The 22,057-nt window shown below is 41.4% G+C and overlaps 1 protein-coding gene across 4 annotated transcripts in view; it reads right to left on the reverse strand.

The window, feature by feature from the left end:
- The window catches only part of EIF1B (eukaryotic translation initiation factor 1B), a 90,503-nt gene that overhangs the window by 37,828 nt on the left and 30,618 nt on the right, over positions 1-22,057 (reverse strand). For 2 of the 4 annotated variants that reach the window (XR_007707848.1, XR_007707847.1), the window contains exon 4: positions 5,083-5,212. The exons of 1 other annotated variant lie outside the window; for it this stretch is intronic. Coding sequence is in view for 1 of the 3 variants with exons in the window: in XM_050708898.1 (XP_050564855.1) it covers positions 5,159-5,212 (54 nt within the window). In the remaining 2 variants the exon portion in view is untranslated. Of the gene's footprint in view, positions 1-4,273; positions 5,213-22,057 lie in introns of those variants that run through there. One more of the 4 variants, XM_050708898.1, reaches the window with a different exon arrangement.

The raw sequence follows: 22,057 nt of genomic DNA on the forward strand, positions 1-22,057 counted from the left end.
CTCCCACATGGCTCCGTACCACGGGGTCCATCCGTCAGGAGCAAACTGCTCCAGCACGGCTCCTCTCCACAGGCTGCAGCTCCAGCCCAGGGCCTGCTCCTGCGGGGGCTCTCCATGGGCCACAGCCTCCTCCAGGCCACATCCACCAGGGGCTCCTCCACGGGCTGCAATGTGGAGATCTGCTACACCATGGGAGCCATGGGCTGCAGGGGGACAGCCTCCTCCACCAGGGGCCTCTCCACAGGCCACAGGGGAACTTCTGCTGCGTGTCTGGAGCACCTCCTGCCCTTCTGCACTGACCTTGGGGGCTGCAGGGCTGCTTCTCTCTCTATTTTCTTTCTTCTCTTACTCACCACTGCTGTTGCATAGTAGGTGCAACATATCACCCATGCAGCCCCATGTTGCTAAGAATCATCAGCCCCATGTTGCTAGGAATCATCAGAGTATGAGAAAGTCCCTCTGGCAAAATCCCACAATGTCTTTTCAAGTGAAATACAGTTTGTTTCTTCCAGCAACTTTCAATTAACTTCTATAGATTCTACAATCTTAGATATTTGAACAGGATCGATATTTAAACAGGAGCGATGCTGTGATCTTCACACACCTGCAGGTCAGGTAACCCTAATAGGTCATGACAAGTGAACAAATCTAGGCTCAAATTGAAGATACTAATGCTGTTAATATCTTCTGTTCATACTTTCCTGTGCCTGCCTGCCAGTTCATAGAATCACAGAATATCCCGAGCTGGAAAGGACCCATAAAGATAACTGAGTCCAACTCCTGGCACCACACAGGTGACATATGACTAAGAGCACAGTCCCTAACACTTCTTAAACTCTGACAGGCTTGGTGCTGTGACTATGTCCCTGGGGAGCCTGTTCCAGTGCATGACAACCCTCTCAGTGAAGAACCTCTTCCTGATATCCAGCCTGAATGTCCCCTGCCACAGCTTGACACCATTCCAGCGGGCACTATCACTGGTCACTAAAGAGAATAGATTGGTGCCTGCCCCTCCACTCCCCCTCACGAGGAAGCTGTAGACCACGGTGAGGTCTCCCCTCAGTCTCCTCTTTTTCAGGTTGAACAGGCCAAGTGACCTCAGCTGCTCCTCATACATCGTCCCCTCTAGGGCCCTTCACCATCTTCGTAGCCCTCCTCTGACGTTCTCCAACAGTTCACATCCTTTCTGTAACTGTGGGTGCCCAGAAAGTGCACACAGTACACTCGAGGTGAGGACCGCACCAGTGCAGAGTAGAGCGGGACAATCACTTCCCTCGACTGACTAGCAGTGCCGTGCTTGATGCACCCCAGGGACGGTTGGCCCTCCTGGCTGCCAGGGCACAGTGCTGGCTCATATTCAACTTGCTGTCAACCACAGCCCACAGATCCCTCTCTGAGGGGCTGCTCTCCAGTGCCTCGTCACCCAGTCTGTACGTACAGCCAGGGTTGCCCCATCCCAGGTGCAGGACCCGGCACTTTCTCTTGTTAAACTTCACGCGGTTGGTGATTGCCCAGCTCTCCAATCTGTCCAGTTCTCACTATGGGAGAGCTTGATGCAGTTACTAGTTGCCATGTGGAGGTTGCTCTGATCCTGACCATGCATGTCCATGCAGCACTTTGTTTCTACATCTGTATTTCTTTAAATTCATAAATTCTTACCATTTGCAACTAGAACAATGAAATGGTGTAAGTATTGCAATGCTAAATGAGATGAGTGGCTTGCAATGATAAATGAGATGAGGTGACTGCTGTCTATGCGAATTCACAGAGCAAGTCAGTCCCTTCAGTACTTCTAGTTTATTAGGGAAGATTACATACAAGACAGGGTAGTCCTGCATGAGCTGCTAGATGTGCCATTTGTCCTACACCAGTGGTGAGAGGAGTATGGCTAAAACTCACCTTTCTGAGCAAGTAAATACCATACCAAGGTGCTGGTGGAATCAAGAAACGCAAAAGCTATGCCTAGTATCTTATGGCAGTGTCAGACCTCACAATGGGATCCTAAACAGGCAGCCTGAGGAGCAAAAACATGCATAACATCCTGTTCCTCTCCCCTGAACCCCCTGTTCTGGCTTTAAGGGGACCTGTTTCAACCACTCTGGGTACATATCTCTGACCCTCTGCTCTGGCTGAGTCCTCACATCGTGTATAGTACCTCTATGACAAGTTTTACTACATTAATTATTATTTTAGATTGCATTTACACAGAAAATGCAAATGTAGTTAAATAAAATTTTAGAATTGTTATGTACAGAGTGTATGAAAACTAAGCCCAACTGTACCATAAGAGAAAGACTTTCTCTTTCCACAGCAGATCAATTAATAAGAAATTATTTCAATTTCTGCTTGATAGACTGTGCTATATGCAATAAATGACACAGTGCAAAAAAAACAGCTATGTCCCCCATGTTTAATAGGAATATCATTAGCAGATTCCTTTTTTCTTTTTACTTTTTAAACAGGGACTAAAGCAAGTATTTTTTTGAGTCATTTTAAACTTTTTCTTGTGCATTAGCTTCTTTCTTTCCTTGCTTCACACATTCTGATTGTTTCTGATTAATAATGTGCAAATATTTTGGATCTGACTGTTCACAGTTTCCTAGCAGCTTCTTTCAAATCTTTCCTTACTTTTAGAAACCATATGCTACTAATGTCATAAGTGGAGCTTCTCAGAAAGAAACCATCCATTCAACACAAATTTTTTAAGGGTGTTTTTGGCTACAGGATCGTTTTTATGTCACCTGCAAAGGGTCCTGCCTCCATGTTCCCACCCTCAAATATCCTGAGTGTGAACATTATGTCAGTGAAGGTTTAGGCTTGGAAGTAGAGCTTGTTGAGAAACAGTTAGCAGTGTTATATGCTTTGTTTTAGGGAAGAAAAAAAAAAAAAAAAGGAATCATTACATAAAAGCTAAAGCTTTAGTGTGATAAAAAATGTCAGAAACAACAAAGATAAATTTCTGATGTTCCTGAAGCTAATATGAAGTGCTGAAATATTCCATTTCTTTGACATCTCTAGATTGTTATACAAAGCTTCAGAAAAGAGACAGTAGTCATAGCATTGCATATGCAGTTATGTTTAAAAAATCTAATTTTAAAATGTGAGTGAGTGCAAGTCCCTTTATCTATATGAAAATAGATGGAAATATATTCAATGCATTATGGCCTATGAAGGTTATATTTATGTTATCTGGTCTTGACCTTTAGACTGAAATTTGCATTTGATTTCAGTTCTTCTGTGAATATTTCTACGTCCTGCTCAAAACCCTTTCTAATTGTGAGCAGTACACATATATTGCAATATTGATCATTTTACACAGATGACAGTAACTGTTCATGGCTTTATAAAGTCTACTGTTGTTTTGAAGTGAAAAGGTTGAATTTGTATCCAGTGGGATTACAGTGGAGATAGACCTGTTCAAACCTGAGACAATCCTTGTGCTCTAATCTAACTGCAGAGAGTGTGTCTGCTCTTTGGGAAGATTTATCATACGTCCTCTTTTTTGCCTGAGTTTATGCAAACAATAGCCTAAAAACATAACATTTTATACACTGGATAGAGTTGGGATGCTTGAAATTTCATTTTATGATCCCCTTGCAGGTGAGACATTAATATAGTCAGTCACTTAGACTAAGCGGGAATATTCATTGTTTGTCACTCTGTACTTACCATGCCAGAATGTTCACAACGCAATTTCATATTTCAGAAATAATCATTCATACACACAATTCATTCATTCATTCATTTATTCATTCATCATTTCCCCCCCCTGCCTCTGGCTAGTCCTCCTATAGTATTACAACCTTATTACCATTTTCATCTTAACAGCACCAACTCACTCACACTGGTCTAACATAATTCAGAACAAATTCTCCACTCTTATTTATCATTAAACCCCGGCAAATTCTGCTACAGATCTGAAGAAAAGCTTCTTAAAGCTCATCTGTTTTTTTTCCCCAATCACATCAGTAAAACTATATTTTATTAAAATATATTGTCTCCATTGTTAATTGTTGGCATTAAAAAGTGAGACTTGAGGATCAGACTTCACAAAGAGACCAGGCAGTGCATGTGCTTACTCACAAAGTTAGCAATTCTGTATAACTTTGTATTTTGGATCTTTTTATTTTCCGCATTTTTGGACCAATTCATACGTTTGTGTAGGACAGTGTCCTTCAAAGCAGCCTAGACACACGGTTGTGAACATATTACTCAGTAGTGCCAGCATGTCTCTCCCATGCTCCTCTTCCTCATCTTTATTCCATTCCCTTATGCCTTCTTCATCCTTGTGCCAGAGCAAATCAAAGGAAAGCTCAAACCCCTAAAAACCAGTGGCTGAATTATCTCCCAAAGGAAGGAATGATGCATCATTCTGCAGCAGTGTTTACAAGAATTATGAGACACATTTATTAAAGCATTTTGAAGTATCTTTTTCTATTCAGCTGTGAGCAAGATACACCACTGAATCAAATAATGACCTTCTGTCCTCTTTAGAATTAGCAATTTGATGACCGGCATCATTAGTGCAATGAGGTTAGTGGGCTGCTGTGTTAGACAATATGCTGCATCATCGACATTATACTTGGGTTCACTTGCATGAGAGGATCATGAGAGGAAGAAGGCTGTTCTCAGAGGCCTGTGTGGAGGTGTTTGTTCAGATTGGATCTGAGTTCAGAATGCATCAAATTTAAAAAATAATATAAAAAAGTTATATTAAAATATTTGAAATGAGATATTGTGCTGATAAGCTCAACTGGGTAGTGTCCAGAGAACTGCATAATAACATGCAGGTCAAGCAACAAGGGGAGAGGAGATGTATTTAATAAATTTAATTTGTGATTAGACAATACTGATTGCCCTAATTGAGTAACTTATTCAATGTGAATTCCTAGTATTCACTTGATCTGTTCTCTCAGGAATACTAGCAATATGGAGCTCATATATTAAATCCAGAAAAGCTATTTACAATATGTATTACTTGTCATGGCAGTCATATTTGCTGAGTAATGTAACTATAATATAGCATAATAATATAACTACCACAAGCAGGAAAAGACAATCTGCTTGAAAAAATTGCACCACCTTTTTTAGAGACACAGAAAAATGCAGACTTGTCTTTAATATCACCAGCAGAAACTTCTTCGCTGAGATGTCGGATTTAAATTGCAATGGTTATGGTTCCCAATTGCCACTGTGCTCTTCCAAGATTGCCCTGAAGAAGAAGGATGACATAATGAGCAGTGCTAGTTAAAAAACAAGACCTATTTTTTTCCTCATTTTGGAAATTGTTTTCTGCATGGTCTTTTACCTTGAAGAACTATATGGAACCTGACCATGAAATACATTACAACAATTAACAAAAAAAAAAAAAAGAAAGAAAAAAAAAGAGAGAGAAGGTGTGTCATATGGTGGGACACCTGTTTTGTGCATTACCCCATTCCCCACCCCAAGTCAGAGCCCTTGACCATGAAGCAAGGAGGGTGGGTTCCCATCCTGCTTTGACCAGAGAGGGTTTGGCTGTACTTTCTCCCTTCCAAGGAAGCCCCCAGCCTATTTTTCTGTAGGTACCGGGCTGACACTGTGCTGACAGGGCCAAAGGAGAGGGGGTAGCAGTGTCCTGGTAGCGTCCTTCAGGTAGATGGGAGTGATGTCCCTGGATTATTTCTGACTGTCTCATACAGAAACAGGTCAAGGAACTGGAACAGACCCTAAGACATCTCCCTGCTAGTAGACATTTCCTTGCTCCAGCCATGTTTACCATTTTGCTCCACTCTAATATATGAGATGCTGGCATAAAGTGGCTCCTCACCTTTTCTCCCTTTCATTTTGCTTTGAGTTGGGCCAGCCTCCTTTTGAGACTTTACTTTCCCCAGACAGTCCATCTTATAGTAAGTGCAGCTATAATCAAATCCCTAAAATCTTCCACATTGCACCAGTCTGAAAGGAATCCGTACCTTCCTCATCTTCTCAAGTTTTTGTCTTTCTTTTGAAAACAAAACAAAACAAAACAAAACACCAAAACCCACAAATCCCTGGCAGTCCCCAGACTTTGCTACATTTCTTCTGAGACCTTCAGCATCCTACTTCACTTTTAATTGTTCCAGTGCAACACATTTCTGCACTCAGATGATGAATTGTCAGGCATTATCACCCCTCCTCCCTCATGTTTTGCATCCCTTCTCCTGGCAGGCAGTGCTATATTCTGGGCCCCACATTCTCTGGCAATTGGCCTGTGAGTTCCTCCTTTTCTGGTGTGAATCTTCTTCTGTCTGTTCTGCCTTCTGCTCTCTGTCACAGTTGTTTCAGTATTATTTGTGGTTTTGCTTATCCCTGTTTTTGCTTTGCCTTCTCTCATCTGTTCTCTCTTTCCACTATCGAGCTACTTCCAGCTGCTGCTTTGGGGTTAATGATCTCCCACATCTTCTGCACACCTTCAGTTATCACTTCTATTCCTTGCATTTTCCTTGCATTCCAATTAGCAGAGGGAAAGTGTCATTGCTTCAATATCTACTGTTCAGCATATGACAAAATAACACCTCTTGAAGAAAAGCTTGTTGTTGGTGTTGGAAAACTACTCATTTTAATTATCTTGTGCTGTTCAGAAAACAGCAGTCATAACTGAATGAGACTGTGCTATGGTTTGCAGAGATATTTGGCTGAATTAGAATAGTGCCCTGTTGCTCAGAGCTGTGGGGAAAAAAATGTTTGATATGAGTCAGAAAACAAACAAACAGACAGTCCCTCTCCCCAGACTGCTCAACACTGGCACATATTCCCCTGCTAAGTCTCAGAAGAGCTCTTTCAGTCCTTGCAATATTTCACAAACTACAGTGGCCTTCTTCATGAATAACCAGATGGAGGGTTTAACTGGGATAAGCAGGTGATTGCAACTCAGTACTAATGTTTAATTCCCTAAAGAGAATAGCACCTACATTCTTCCAAATAATAGTGAATACCCATCTCTGACAATAGTAAACATTGTCACAGGCTCAGAGTTCTTACAAGAAAAAGAGCTAAAAAAATTCACTACATGTTACAATGAGAGACTAGATGCTATTAAAAACATATGCTTCATTCACCCTGCATTCAGTTTTCCCCCATTTAGAGTCACTGCAGAATAGACAGCTGGCTAGCGACTCATTTGCAAGGGGAAGTGGGCTTAGTTTATCTAACATTATCTTCAGGAAACAATGAGTGAATCAACCATATCAATTATTTTTGCTCACTCATTTGATCTCTTCACAGCCTTCTTCAGGAATCTGGCTGCTACAAATACTTTTAAACTGTATGGATGGTTTTGTAATGCCAGCAAAGCATAGGATTTGCAACTGCTGATGTGTGAACTGTAGCAGAGCATCACAGAGAGGAAAACCACAGTAGAAATAAAAGGCCAGTTTAATTTTCTTCACAGTTTCTATTAGTTTATTTTTATTTTCCTCTACTTCATTCCTTCCCTACTTCTTTTTATGTTGATGCAACGTGTTGATTAAGAAGTATTTTACATCCAAATGAATCCCTGTCATGGCCACCACTAAAGATGGGCTTTTCTACAGTGCCTCTGTTTTTCATCCTAAAGGGGTCATTCTTATGAGTGCCTGGCTCTTTTCCCCTATTATATCATCAAAACCCCACAATCCCTTGAAACTCATTTTTGCAGGATATCATTCTCCTTACACTTCCTTCATGCCACCTGGGCCTGCATTCAATATCTAAGACTGGCCAAGAAGGGACCAAGGGAGAGTAACAGAAGGAGATGGGCATTATCTGTAACTATGACTACTAGAAAGAAAGCAGGAAATGTGTTTTTGGGATTCTGCAGCCCCTTGTCTGTGAACAGAAAGAGCAGAGCAAGCCAAGGTAGTACATGGGGCTGAATGATGAATGTCCTTCAAGACACCTGGGCTTTCCACAGCAGTCTAACACTGTGGAGAGACTGGGCTGTGTTTGTATGTGAAGGCAATTTTTGGCCAGTCAGGATGCCTTTTAATCAAGAAACCCATCATCCTTTCACTTGCAATGATGCTGAGATAAATTCTTGCTTCCTCATATGCTATTTTCACAGTTTTGGAATGAGTGTGTAGTGAAGATATATTCACCTGTGTACAGAAACACACAGCATGAAAAAGGCAGTTATGGCATTGCCCACACAGCATAGGATACAGACATAATGTCAAAGAGAAGTATTTCTGATATTCATGTTGAAATGATTCTGTCAGTTTTTAAAGAGTCTGCATTAGTAAGGCATATAAAACCTAAAGAGACTCATAAGTCTCTATGACAAAGTCAATTTCTGCTGCAACCTGTTAACGCCTGTGGTAACACAATGCTAGTGCACTGTCAAGGGGTGGATTTATGCAGGCAATCTATTACTTAAGAATCGTGAGCTTATTTTCTAAGCTCTGAAAAGCACAGCCAGTGTTGACTATGAACAAATTCACCTTCCTTCACTGTGCTACATCACTGAACCATATCTCTGCTTCTGGGGAAAGCACTTTGCTGGAGAACTTCCTTCTAGTCACGGCAAAATATATAGCGATGGCATCTGGGCCTTGCTTGGAGGCAGGTGGCAGCTAATGCCTGGCTGAGGGGGCCCAGGGAGTGGAGGCAGCTGGTGGCATGACCAGCCCCATGTTTGTGCTGGCAGCAGTCATGGTGCCATTTGCTTGTGCCTGGTGTCTCTGGCTGACTCCCAGTGCAAACATGGCAGCAGTTCATCCTCCTATGTCAGCTATGCCTGTTTGAAGAGGGCTTGCCTGCTCACACCCACCTTGACCTGCTGTAGAGCTGCTTTGAAGAACCCATGTGATTGCTATGAGAGAGGCTGTACACATTGGTTTTCACAGGTCTCCTTACAGCCACGTGGCCTGTAGGAGCCGTAATCACTGCTCTGAAGACACTTTAGAAATCAGGATACAGTAATGGGCAACTGCTCAGGTCAGTCGAAGTACATGCAGCCTTTTAAATGCTTCTGGTACCCATTGGGTAAGTTGCTACGCTTAATCTATTAATATTAGGCAATAATTACTATGTATATTAATAGGCTTAGTAACTTTAAGGTAGGGGATAACCACTCCCCTCTTTCTTCACCCAAAAATTGGCAAGGTTGTTTCATTCTATCCCAAATTTTTGTTGGAGTCCCTGTGTTCCATATATACTTATAAATTCTCTCTTTGTGGTGGCTTGTAGATGAAATAGTGTGGAATTCTGGCTGTGTAGTTGAAATTTTGCATCATGTATTCTTGTGATTCTACCAGTTGGCTTATAGAGCTGAAATGGCTAGTGACTACACTTGACCTTCCAAGTTTCCCAGTGCTGGTGCTGTTTTTGGTTCTTGTTGTTGAATTTGGAAAATTCCCTTCTGTCCAGTCCTGCTGAGACCTGCAGCACTTGGAGTATATTGCCAAGAGTTTCTTCTTACTAAACAGTCCACAAACCTGTCAAAGATTTTTCAATAGCTAATTTAAAGGAGGGATGGGTCACTGTCACCAAAATAGCTCCAGTTATTTGAACTTGTCAGATCTAACTGTTTAAACCATGCCAGGCCCTGCTTGAAAATATACTTTAAACAAGTTCTGAAAAAAAATAAGACTGAAGTAGCTAGTATATATAAAAACAAATGAAAGCTACCCCATGTGAGATCTCAGAGAATGCAAGAATGCTCTGTCCAGAAATCTCAGCAAAACTATTCTGTTTGCCTTAGAGCCTTCATAAACTGTTATAAAGGAACCCTTCTGAATCTTAATTGATGATGCCTTGCTCATATCCTGGCATCCAGGAAGGAATTGTTCTTTTATATCCAAATGAGATGTTTCCTGCAGAGACAAAGCACACTGTGAAGGAAATGGCAATTAAGTATTGAAGCCCATAATGGCAATAGTTGTAAGTGAAAGTTAGTCCTGCAGTTGCAATGAGAACTGTTTACTTATTAAATTTTAAAATCTGACCTTAGCATTACTGTTACCATAAACTCCTAAATATTTTACAAAACTTTATTTACTGTAAATTGCTTTAGTTCAATTGGTTTTCGTGCAGCGACAGTTATACGTGCAAAAGTATGTGTATAACATCATTATCCTTGTGTCACGTCATGATCAGATGTACACAGGGATATATTAGAAATTCTTTTTTGTCGGTCTACCTGGTTTACAAATAACATAATGGATACTGAATCAAAATAGTTACGGGAATCAATTACTCAAGAGAGCATGTGCTCTTCAAATACTGCTCACTTAACAGATCACTTCTTATTTTATCTCCTTTGACCACTACTTGTAGAGAGCAGTTCTGAGTTAAATAACCTGCTGGGCAAGAATTATTTATAAAAGATTACACGCATATGACTGATGAAGTTTTTTATGCCGTATGGACAAGAACATTAAACCCTGGAGAAGAAACGCATTTGTAATTGCAGCTTGAAATGCATTTACTGTAGCAGGTGACACCACGTATCACAAATATCAAATGCACAATATTCTTTTTGTACTTGGCTGAAACTAATGAAATCTTTGAAAATGCTATGAGGCATATCCATGTAGAAATAAATTTGCCCTAAAACTGTGTCTTTAGAGCTTTCATACACGCATCTTATGTCAAGTCCTTCTGTCATGAAAAGTGGTTACCAGTGTCTGTGCGTGAGCAGAAGTGTTTGTGTGTGCGTGTGTGTGCATATGCTAGAGGGAAATGTCAGTTCAGACTTTTCCTTAGTTTTTGTACGACAGAGATAAACTCTCATGATCTCCTGCTGTTTCCTGTTAGTAGACTGTCAGAGGAGAGATATTTATTCAATGCCAAATATAATTTCATTTTTATGTCCTTAAGGATGTGTTTGTTGTTAAATTTAAGGACGAGTTTTACCATCCACCAGAGATAGAATTTTAGCTAGTATAAATTAGCTTAGAGCTTCTGAGATTTGTGGAGCTGCAGAGCAACAGATCCACAGCTCTTTTCTGTGTGGATGCAATGATGGAAAACTTATGTTGCATGTTAGAAAAAGACTAATAGCAAGAGAGCGGGAAAGTGAAGAGAGGGCAGAAAGAGAGGAATTTCTTTCCTGTGGTGCCAAAAAAAAAATCCAATGTTGAACTGTTGGGGGAATAATAATGACTAACTGATCAAAAAATAAAAATAAAAATTGGGGGAGAGCCTGTCCGCATTCAGTAACTGGCTGAGGAGAGCAGAAAAGGAGCATCTGGAGCTGATATAATTGAGAGGGCCATTCTTGGAAGCTTCCCTGCAGATTAGCCAGAGTAGAAACATAGCTCAGTCTCCAGCTGCACCACCGGCTGTGAAGCTTGTCGGATACCTCCAACACTGAAGAGCCTGTCACTCAGAAATCAGAGAAAGTCGGGTTTTGTTACAGGGTGCAGAGGTAGGTACCACATGTCTGATTCACTGAAGCTCAGTATTCCCATAGCTTTCCTGAAATGCAATTTTCAGGTGAATCTAAACAAATTTAGGTATTTTAGAAGAGTTATACAATCCTCAGAGCTTAATGTTCCCTCTAAAAACTACTTGTGATAAATTCCACTTGTGATAAATTCCATTTTGAGATTGTAAGTTTTATGTTATTTTATTTGAAAGGGCTGACCTGTGGTAACCAGAACCTTCTATCAGGAGGCATCAACCGAACTTTTCCAAAATTTTGAACATAAAGTTTTGAAAAGAGTTTCAAAGCCCTCAGATGTTTCATTTCATTGCTAATATATATATAAAAAATCCAGTGGTTTTCCAAATGAAGAAAGCTTCCATCTTGAAATGTCGGATACTTCAAGAAGTAGCCACAACTTGAAAGTCACAATTTTTTTTTTTTTCAGTTCTCCTGTACTGTCATTTTATTTCAGTTGTCAGTTCATTAAAATCTTTTAAGAGCTTATGATTTCACCTGATTTGTGTCAGGAACATTTTTGTTCACCTAGAAGCTTGTGTAGAATGGGATTACTTCTTCCTCTATTTCTGTAATGATTAGCTCATCTGTTTGAGTGAAATGCAGGGCTTTCCTGCATCAATAAGAAATTTATGACTTGACAAAGCTCCCCTAGTACTTCTAATGCATCTGCCTTTGCTTTCAGTGGATTAGAGAAAAGGGAGCAGGCTCCATTTTATGTGCAAGCAACTCGTCTCCTAGGCATTAAACAAAAGCAATAAAGTTCAGAGATAATGGACTGGTTTCACTCCTAGCTCACCACCTCAGGTTTGTCTATTGGCAGGTCCTCTGTGTCGCAGGTAGCAATGGTAAAATGTGCTCTCCATATGTTCTCGTATAAACTGGACCCAGCAGAGTGATAGCTATATTTCTAAGCATTTAGCCTTGACCTGTCCCATATCCACTCCCAGTTATATAATTTAATAAGTAATTGCAAGGGGGTGGTATTTAGCCTTGAGTTCGTTTTTGATGAAGCAGCCTCCCTGTTCTTGTGACAATGTTTCCATATTTATGTGGCCAGTATTCATACCCTTGGTTTGAAGCAATTGCCTTGTTACCATGCCCTGATGAGCCTTTCCTGTTGCCATTGCAGCCATGAAAGCTGGAAATTGCAAGTGCTGCAGGTGGTGAGCAGTAGGGTTTGATTAATCCAAATTCCATTTTCACATTGAAAAAGGATGGGGCAAGAGGAATGCTCTGCAGCTGAGTGTCAAACATAGTTAGAAATATTGCAGTTATGGGGATGAGGATATGGGTCATGCAGTAATTATTTTGAGCCAGGAGTATAAAGTGAGACCATACCAGAGATTTGTCAGAGAGAACTGCTTTAACTCATGGTTATATAAGAGCTCAGTGAGAAGGCCAAACAGCAAAACAAGTGACTTTTTGTCCACTGTTGTATTAAAAATGTGATTTTCACCAAAACTATGCTGGGCTACAGGCTGTTAACACAATACATAGGACTGACATGAATTTAGTGCACAGCTCAGAATCAGAAGATCATGCACTCTTCATGTAAGCAGAAAAACACTCAACTGCTGGCCATGAATTACAGTCTTGGAGTGAAAATAAGAATAATACCCAGAAAAAAATATGACCTTCGGAAATATCAATGGTAGCTTCATCCTTTTCCTTTTTCCCACCTGCTACAGATTCCTTGGGCTTTGGGTTTTGGTTTTGGTTTCTTTACTATACCCTTTTAATCCTGGGTTTAATATTCTTCTAGGTCTGTCTCTGTTGGTATTGTAGCCTTACACTTCCTGGCTGCACTCATGAGAGGTAACGTTTCATTACTGCCATTTCACAGGTAGCATGCTGTTATTTCAAGAGGAAGCAAGATATTCAATGTGTGTGTGAACTAGAGAAAAATATTTTATTTCTCTGATGTATGAATTCCATGAATTTCCTCATTTCCATGGGTAGGAAGAAAATGGTGTTAATAAGCTCCAAATGACGATGTTCATTTCTGCACTGTTCTGTCAAGAAATTGATGGGACTGACATCCTGTTACCAAAACACTTAAATCCTGAAACTCACATATTTGCTGTGGAAACACCTGCATATTTGGGACATGTAACATTGGCCCAGAATTTTGTCTAACTGTTGGAACCTTGAAATTGTTTTAAAATGCACTCTTTTATAAAACCTTTCCTGTTTACCATCTGCAGGGTAATTCAGCAAAAAACAGACCAAAATTAATTTTTCTTGTAGGCTCATACCAAGGCATGTGAATGGAAGATTGCAAAGCATCCTACACTGCCAGAGCAGCTCTTTGAAGAGTTTACCATTTTATACAGTTCTTACGAGTGCTGCTGAAGTTGAGCACAAAGCAAGTTAGTGTAACATCACTTGCCATGGCTGCGTGCACTGGATGTGAACTTTGGCCTCTGCCAAGCAGGGTCTTGCAAACAATGACAGTGCGAGGGGCAGTGAGGGGCTGTTCACGGCAATCTGTCTGGAGCAAGCCACCTTCTTTTGGGGTGGAATGGGGCTGCTCTCCTGGACTGGAGAGCAGTCGTGCTCCAGCCCTGCTGGGCCAGAAGATAAGCCAGGTCTAGATGAGACTTAATTGGCGTGTTTTTATTCCTCATGGTCAGTGCTGGTATTCCTCCTCCGGCAATTTTCTTGCAATAAACAAGTAGATTACAGAAGGAAACTTTGAAAATAAATGCAAAGAGGCTTGGGCAGCTTCAGACTTCATCGCAGCAGCAGAGGGAGCAGAATAAGCTGTTTTTCAGGGATGTTTTCACCGGGTTGGCCTGGGTCTCCTTGTGTTTTCTGGCAGCATGTTTGGCAAAAGCACTACATACTACTAATTGGCTCCTCTTCTCTAATCTGTCCAGCTTCCAGTAACAGACTCCTCTCATGCCCATACATTACTACGCTACCATCTGCATTGACTAGGGCATGAAATGGTGCTGGTTAGGTACAATTATTTCTTTTGGGGTTTATGTTCTGTAGCAGCTGCCCATCCACTGAATAAGTCAGGTATCAAATTGTGCACTTGTGTGTAATCACAGCACAGACCAGCAGCCAGTTTGTGTCTCTTTCATGGTATGATTTTTAAACAGCTTATTTTTGTTTTGTTGGTAGCTCATTTTACCATTAAATGGTTATGCAGGTACAGATTTTGTTTGGATTTGTACCGTGAGAAGGAGAATTAAGAAGCCTTTAATTGGCATTATTATGATTACTGTGTAGCATGTATCATGGACTTCTTTAAAGGAAGGCATTCACTTCCTCTTATTCTTCAGCCTGTATTCACTTATATAGGACAGGGATTCTGCAGAGTGATTGCCACCAATCAGAAAATTCAAATGCACATTGCTGTGCATGTGCATACAAAGATCATGTCACACTTCTACAGACTAACTTGGTATTTCTAGTAGTTTGTACATATGTCTCACGTTACTGTTCCTCTAACACAGGATTCATTTGCTGCCTTTCTCCTCCCCAGCTGTGGAATTTCCTCAAGTCTGTAAAACAAAAATGACTAACAAAGCAATGTCAATTACATGGGGAGAGCAAGCACACGCCTGCATCCACAAGCGCTCAACGTGCCTGTGGTTGGGCCAGCTGGACATAATACCTTGAGCTGCACTGCATCACCATCACTGCCACAGTGCATCCCTTCCTGGGGACGTGTGCAGTCTCAGCTGTGCCTTGTCCATCCAAACAGCTCATTTTTATCTGTCAGTGTTTGGTATAGTGATCCTTGTATGTTAGGGAATGATCATGTGAATTGTTACTGGCAGGGAGTGTGGGATAAGCAGGCAAAGTGGGGCAGGGAGTAATCTCTTGACTACAACTATAGCTGAATGAGGAAGTTAAATCAAACCTCTGGCTGTAGGTGTCAAGGAATACACCAGGGCTCCTTATTCATAGATAAAGACATATATCAGTTAGGAGTCCTGCCAATCTTCACACACAGCTTTCCCATGGAATATAGAGAGAGGACAGGAATTGACAACAGTTGACAAACATACTCCACAAGCTAAGTACCTGCTGTACTAAAAGTGAATATCTTCACTCCCCTGTCTTGTAGAAGCCGATATAAGCCTGGAAGAGTACTGTGAGAGCTCCCATTCAGTGGAATTTTCCACTCAGTATATACATATGTATGCTTTGTGCTGCTGGGATGCTGGCAGAGTGGCTGCAGGTACTACAGAAAAAGTGTATTCCTCAATGCTTTGAAAGACATGAAAAAAAGAAAGGGAGAATGATGAGAAATGGTTTATAAAACCTGTCTCTTCAAAATGCAGTAAAATAGCATTTATTCTTGGAGTGAATTGCAGGGTTTCACAAAAGACTACTTATCTGAGACCCCACTGATCAAGTTGAAATGGTGATTTTTATATTCATATTTACTGAAAATTCTGCAGTCATTATCACGTATATATTATTATTTAAAAATAAACACACAAGCATTTTTGACACTGTCAGCAGAGAATGGTGCTAGATTATCTCCTTTTTCTCCATGCCAGCCAGTGGCAGATAGGCAGACTAGGGCAAAAATAGGCACCTTAGTGTGTTGGGGCAAGATGTACACTGTGGAGGGAAGTGATCCTGAGTTCACCACTAACCAAGCTGAACTGTCTCATGCAAAACTCAGAGCTGCAAAATAAAAATGGTCACAGTAGCTTCTCCTTGGTGTTTTGGTTGTGTTTTATAAATGAGAACTGGTTTTAGGATCCTGACACCATTAAGGTGTTAAAAGCTGTGAATCCCTGGCGGAAGAGTGTATGATGCTTTCACCCTGCTGGGCAGCTGAACTCCACCACAACCCCTCTCTCACTCCCCTTCTACAAGGAAGAGGGGGAGAAAATACGATGGAAAGGTCTCAAGGGTTGAGATAAGGACAGGGAGATCACTCACCAGTTATTGTCACAGGCAAAACAGACTCAGTATAGGGAGATTAGTACCTATCACTAGTGGACTAGCACAGTGAGAAACTAAAAGCAAACTAAAAAAAGCCTCCTCTCCCACCCTCCCTCTTCCACCTCCTCCACCCGATCAGCACAGGGGAACTGGGAATAGGGACTGTGGTCAGTCCGTGACGCTTCATCTCCTCTGCCCCTGCTGCACATGGGGTCCCTCCCACGGGATGCTGTCCTTCCTGAACTGATCCTGCGTGGGCTTCCCACAGGCAGCTCTTCTTCAAGAACTGCTCCCACATGGCTCCGTACCATGGGGTCCATCCATCAGGAGCAAACTTCTCCAGTATGGGTCCCCAAAGGGCAGCAGATCCCCCCAGACCCCCAGCTCTTGCTTGGGCTCTTCTCCACAGGTGGCAGCTCCGGCCCAGGGCCTGCTCCTGGGGGGGCTCTCCATGGGCCGCAGCCTCCTCCAGGCCACATCCACCTACTCCACCAGGGGCTCCTCCACAGGCTTCAGCATGGAGATCTGCTCCATGTGGGACCCATGGGCTGCAGGGGGACAGCCTGCTCCACCAGGGGCCTCTCCACAGGCCGCAGGGGAACTTCTGCTCCATGCCTGGAGCAACTCCTGCCCTCCTTCTGCACTGACCTTGGGGGCTGCAGGGATGGTAATGTCTCTCCCAGCTGCTATTGCACAGCAGTTTTCTTTTTTCCCTTCCTTAAATTTGATTTCCCACCCAGCGTCACTCCCTGGCTCAGCTCTGGCAAGCAGTGGGTCCCTTTTGGAGGTGGCTGGAGCTGACACTGATCTCACATGGGGCAGCTGCTGGGCTCTGCTCACAGAGGCTGTCCCTGCAGCCCCCTGTTACCAAGCCCTTGCCACATAAACCCAATACAATGTCTCCCTGCCAAGTGATGCACATGAGCACCAGACAGGGGAAGAGACAGCATGATCCCTGTCCTCGCTTAAAAAAGTGCTTCCAAGTTAACATGCTGGATCTGATAATCTCCATTTATTTTTTTTTCTTAGGCATCGGATGGCAAATCTGGGCCCATGACCTGGACTGTAAATTCCACTGGACAGACAGGCACATCTAGGATTATTGCAGCATCTATATCATTTCTCCAGCCTAACACAGACTGAGAAGGTAAACTGGTATGAGCGAATAAACTATTTCTATGTACTTACGGTGCATGTACCTCTGCACTTTTTTCCAGGTCCACGCAAAGATACCCACACTTTTGCTGTACCATTAGGATCACACACACAGCCTCATTATTGCATAGCTGTATAACTAATATGAGCGTCTTGGCCCTTCTAGGACCCTGCTTACATCCTGCTCTGTAAGCCAGTGTCCAGTCTGACTAGTCATTTTCTTGCTTGCTACTCTGAGAAGCAGCAAAACAGTGATAGTTGTGAAGATGTATCTGCTTTGTTGTGTCCAAAAGTTGACCTGGGAAGGTGATTTAAAACCTGAATTTCTTAAGTCAAACCTCTAAAGCTACCTTGCACACCGGAAAGAAAGCCAACAGAACAGAGCTCAACCCTCCTATCTCCTATTGATCTCAAATTCATATCTGCAGAAAGCTTTACCTTCCTTCCAAAGGTCAGTTTAACTAGGAAATGCAAAGTTTTAGTTTCCTAAATGAAGTTTCCCAGTCTGTGTATGAGAACCCCACTTTCCTCTTCCACTTTGCTATAGACTTAAAAAACAAGCAAACAAACAAAAAAAACCCTTTTACTTACTGTTCCCCTTATCTTTATCAGTGTTATAACTCTTACTTTGAGTTCATTTTTCCTGGGTTCCTTGCTAAAAGCTGAAGAGATTACAGACTGTAAACAGCAAAATCTGCTGCTGAGAACCAGTTCTGCATACTGACTTCTGTATGTGCAAACTTTTAAAAAACTGAGGGATTGATCTACAGCTTCTGAGACATAAAAAGGAAAAGAAGGAAAATATATTCTTTTATTTGCACTCTGTTCCCCCTTTCTTATTCTTTATGAGCAGAGAAAGAATAGTTGGGCTCTTTTCCTGACTATAGGGGCCAGGAATCTTTTAAATATGAAAACTGAAATATTCCCACAATTCTAAGACACCGAAGTAGGGCTATACTTAATACTCTGTATCTATATGTATGCATATTTTTGTGAGATTTATATATAATCTACATAGCTAGCTCACACAGTGTATATATATATATTTTGTTATGCATCTATAACTATCTATCTATCATAAGACAGGCTGTGAAAATGTTATGAATTGGCAAGGCTTGATATTCATGCTGCGCTTAGAAATAAAAATATAGATATTGTTCTGGTCTAGCAGAATCAGTCTGGTAATGAAGCACTCCTTCTATTTAATCATTTTCAAGAGGCTCTTAAACCATTTCCTTCAGCAATTCTTTAATTAAGCCCTTTGTATAATGAATGACAATAGAGCCTTCAGCCCCCTGTGAAGTGCCTACAATTCTAATGTCTCTTTCAAGGTCTACAGCTTGCACAGTTAATATGTGTTAGAGAAGTACAATATATAATAGTACAGATATGTAAGTAATACTGCAGCTATTTCAGAAGCACAGATGAGCCACAGGAACATTAATGGAATTTGACAACATGACAGAAAATCTACTGCATAAGTACATCCATCTCTAAGCTTTTTGTTATGCATTGCTGTGAAGTAAACAATCACTGAAGGAAAATACCCCTTTGATGAGTGTAATTTGGTAACAATTTGCAAAACATCATAATGTGTCTTCTTAATTCAAAGGCATTTGACAGAGACATCATGACATTTTCATTAAGGGAGCTGTCAGGAATAATCTGGAAGAGAAGAGTCTTATTGGAAAGTGCCTATTTATCTTCGGTAATCTAATAATCTACACTAGGAGGGTCAAGTCATTTTTTATGATACAGCCCTTAATCATCTATCAATTACAACTTTTAATTACAGCTGAGATATATAGAGATCCTCCTGGGGGCAAAATGAATGGTTACAGCACTGCTCTGAATAGTGCTCTATTGCCAAAGAGACAGCAATTCCCCTCCTCCACCACTACACTCCTCTAGTGATATGTCTGTAAATAAACAAACAAAAAAAAGCCCAGTGTACAAAATGCTAAATATCTGGTTATGTCATAATGCATATCCATGAAACAACAAATGAAGATGACAACGGAAGCTTTAATTGTGGCTTTTTCCAATTTATAGCTACTTGACTTTGCCATTTAACATTTCTAGCTAGCTAACCACACTTACTTAACCACTTATTTATTATGTAAATATATCTATATAGATATAGACAGTATAGATCTACATGAATGTGAATGTCTGTATAGGTGAGGATTTTTTTTCATACCAGTGACTCCAGCACTGAGAGGCTCTGCTGCAGGGAGAAGGGAAGACCTTCTCCAGGAGCCACAAAGGTCTGCTCTGAGCAGGGCAATCCCAGCATTGAGCTGTACCTCCCTCAGCAGCACAGTGGAGGCTGTAGTGTTGATCACTGGAACTGCTTTGGGTTGATAAATAAAGGTACACAGCATTAATACCCAAAAGTCAAAATTTCATAGCTCACCTGCTACCCTGGGACATGGCAATTTTCCCTTGATTTCATAAAACACATTTTGCTGTGTTCCCTAAAGGCCACTGTTTTGTTGCGCCTCAGTGGCCTTATTTTTCTGTTTATTCTGTTGCTTTAGAGGGCTTGAATGCTAACAGCACCGTGATAGCTTTACTGATTCTGCAGGCAAGTATTCCAAGAGGCCAACTGCTTATAAAACACAAGTAAAACAAAATGCCGTGTACTTCAGACCAAGTTCCTTTTCCCCCTTTCTCTATGTGTAGGACACTTCAATCTAAAACAAAGATGCACAGAATGACCCTGCAAATAAGATCAGTGTAATTTAGAGAATGAAATTAATCTGTCAAGCCCTGGCTTTGTTTGTCATTTGACATCACTGTAGTCTCTTATCTTCAATTCTTGCTTCTCTTTGTTATTTGCTATGAAGTTTTATTTAGAGGAGGAAATAGATAGAGGAGTTAATGCATCCATTATTTAATGGTGGACTTTCACCCTGGGGGAAAAAGAAGAAGGATTCTGATGGTAGAGGGAAGTGAATTAAAGATCAGAAAATTTCCTAAATCTGGTTGAGAGTTTATGGCCTAATTTGCATAGTTCTGGTTTTAATGCCAGTGACTTGTTTCCTGCTCCATTGCTGTAGTTTTTTTGTTTTTGTTTTTGTTTTGTTTTGTTTTCAAATTCAATTGCTTGTGTATTAATTTTCACACTTCTGGAGCCAGCATCCCTGTGAGATTTAATTTAAGGACTGTGGAAAATAAAAGATTGTTTCAAAAAGAGAAAGAAAAATCAAGAACAACGGCATATTTGAAGTAACATACTATCAACAGCATTTCTTTCCTAGGGCGTCTTAGGAGGGGTTATTGACTTTGCAGGAGATTTGCCTGAATACAATTTTCAGACTCTCATCAGGCAGCACAAAAGTCCAAAGAGGCACGGCAGCATCACTGAAACTTGCCTAAGTGGACCTAGTGCTCAAGGGGTACCACTGTGATTTGGCCAGGTAGAGGGAATTTTATCCTGTTTGACCTCCACATTTGCTGATGTTTCAAAGAAAGAGGGGAAGAGCCTGCACGTAACTCTGTTGTAGGAGCAACTAAATCATAAGACAGTATATTATATATACAGTGTTGTCCTCTGTGGAACGATGCATGTTTGCCCACAGAATGTATGGATGCAGCAGACCTTTATTTTTCAACCAAATCATTTTAGGCACAAAGAATAGGTGCCAAAAGTTTTCTAACCTGCTTTCAGCAGTGTACTCTATGCTACCTGCATTGCTGTGCTGATGCAAAAGAGCTGTACAGCTGGCAAAACAGCCCACCTGCATTTCCCATGAGGTAAATGCACACTGCAGCCTTAAGACACCCTTAATGAAAAGATGGAGAAGCCTATGAATGTTGGAGTATTGAACCTGTGTGTTTGCCTAGGACCTAACAGAAAGCACACAGAGGTGCTTGAAGAGATGGCAAAACTTTGGTGTGCTGAAGAGCCCCCAAGGAATTTCAAACATGGTACGACTGATGAAAGTTTGGAGTCTTCTGGTTTCCTGGCTCCATCACAGTTAACACAATAGTGCCCCTTTGTACCACAGTAGGCAATATCCTTTCATCCTGAAAACAGTATTTTTGTCAGGCAACACTCGCCTCCTTCCCTAGCAGTCAGGGTAGCTGCGAAGTGCTGCACACTCTGAGCACAAGGTGTTTGTGCAGCTGCTGGTGCCACAGGAAGGCCTGCAAGTGCAGAAAGCCCCAGGGTCTGAAGGCATAAAATATGTTGCACCTGAGTCAGGAGGAAAAAATATGATTTACAGTCCTAATTTTGATGAGTGGGGCCTCTTCTGCTCTGTTGAGAACGAGCCTCAGAGAAAGCCCTTTTCTGTACTATTTGATAATAAATTCATGAACAAATGTATGTGTTTCTGATAAGCAAAAGCACTACATCTCTGGAAAGGGAATGAGAGCAACTGATCTTTTGGTTATTTGGCCTCTGTGAGACTTAGAGGAGCTCCTGTTCCACCCTGTAAAAATGTCTCCGAGTGACTCTGGACTCAGGCCACTTGTTAATGCAGACAGCAAAACACTCATTTGCCAAAATACTAGAGATACTGACTAGAAATACTAGATATACTGACTGTGGGGTCAGATTTTTACAACAAAGACATTTCTGGCAACCAACCAAGC

This window comes from Cygnus atratus, chromosome 2, assembly GCF_013377495.2.
Source record: "Cygnus atratus isolate AKBS03 ecotype Queensland, Australia chromosome 2, CAtr_DNAZoo_HiC_assembly, whole genome shotgun sequence".
Lineage (NCBI taxonomy): Eukaryota > Metazoa > Chordata > Aves > Anseriformes > Anatidae > Cygnus > Cygnus atratus.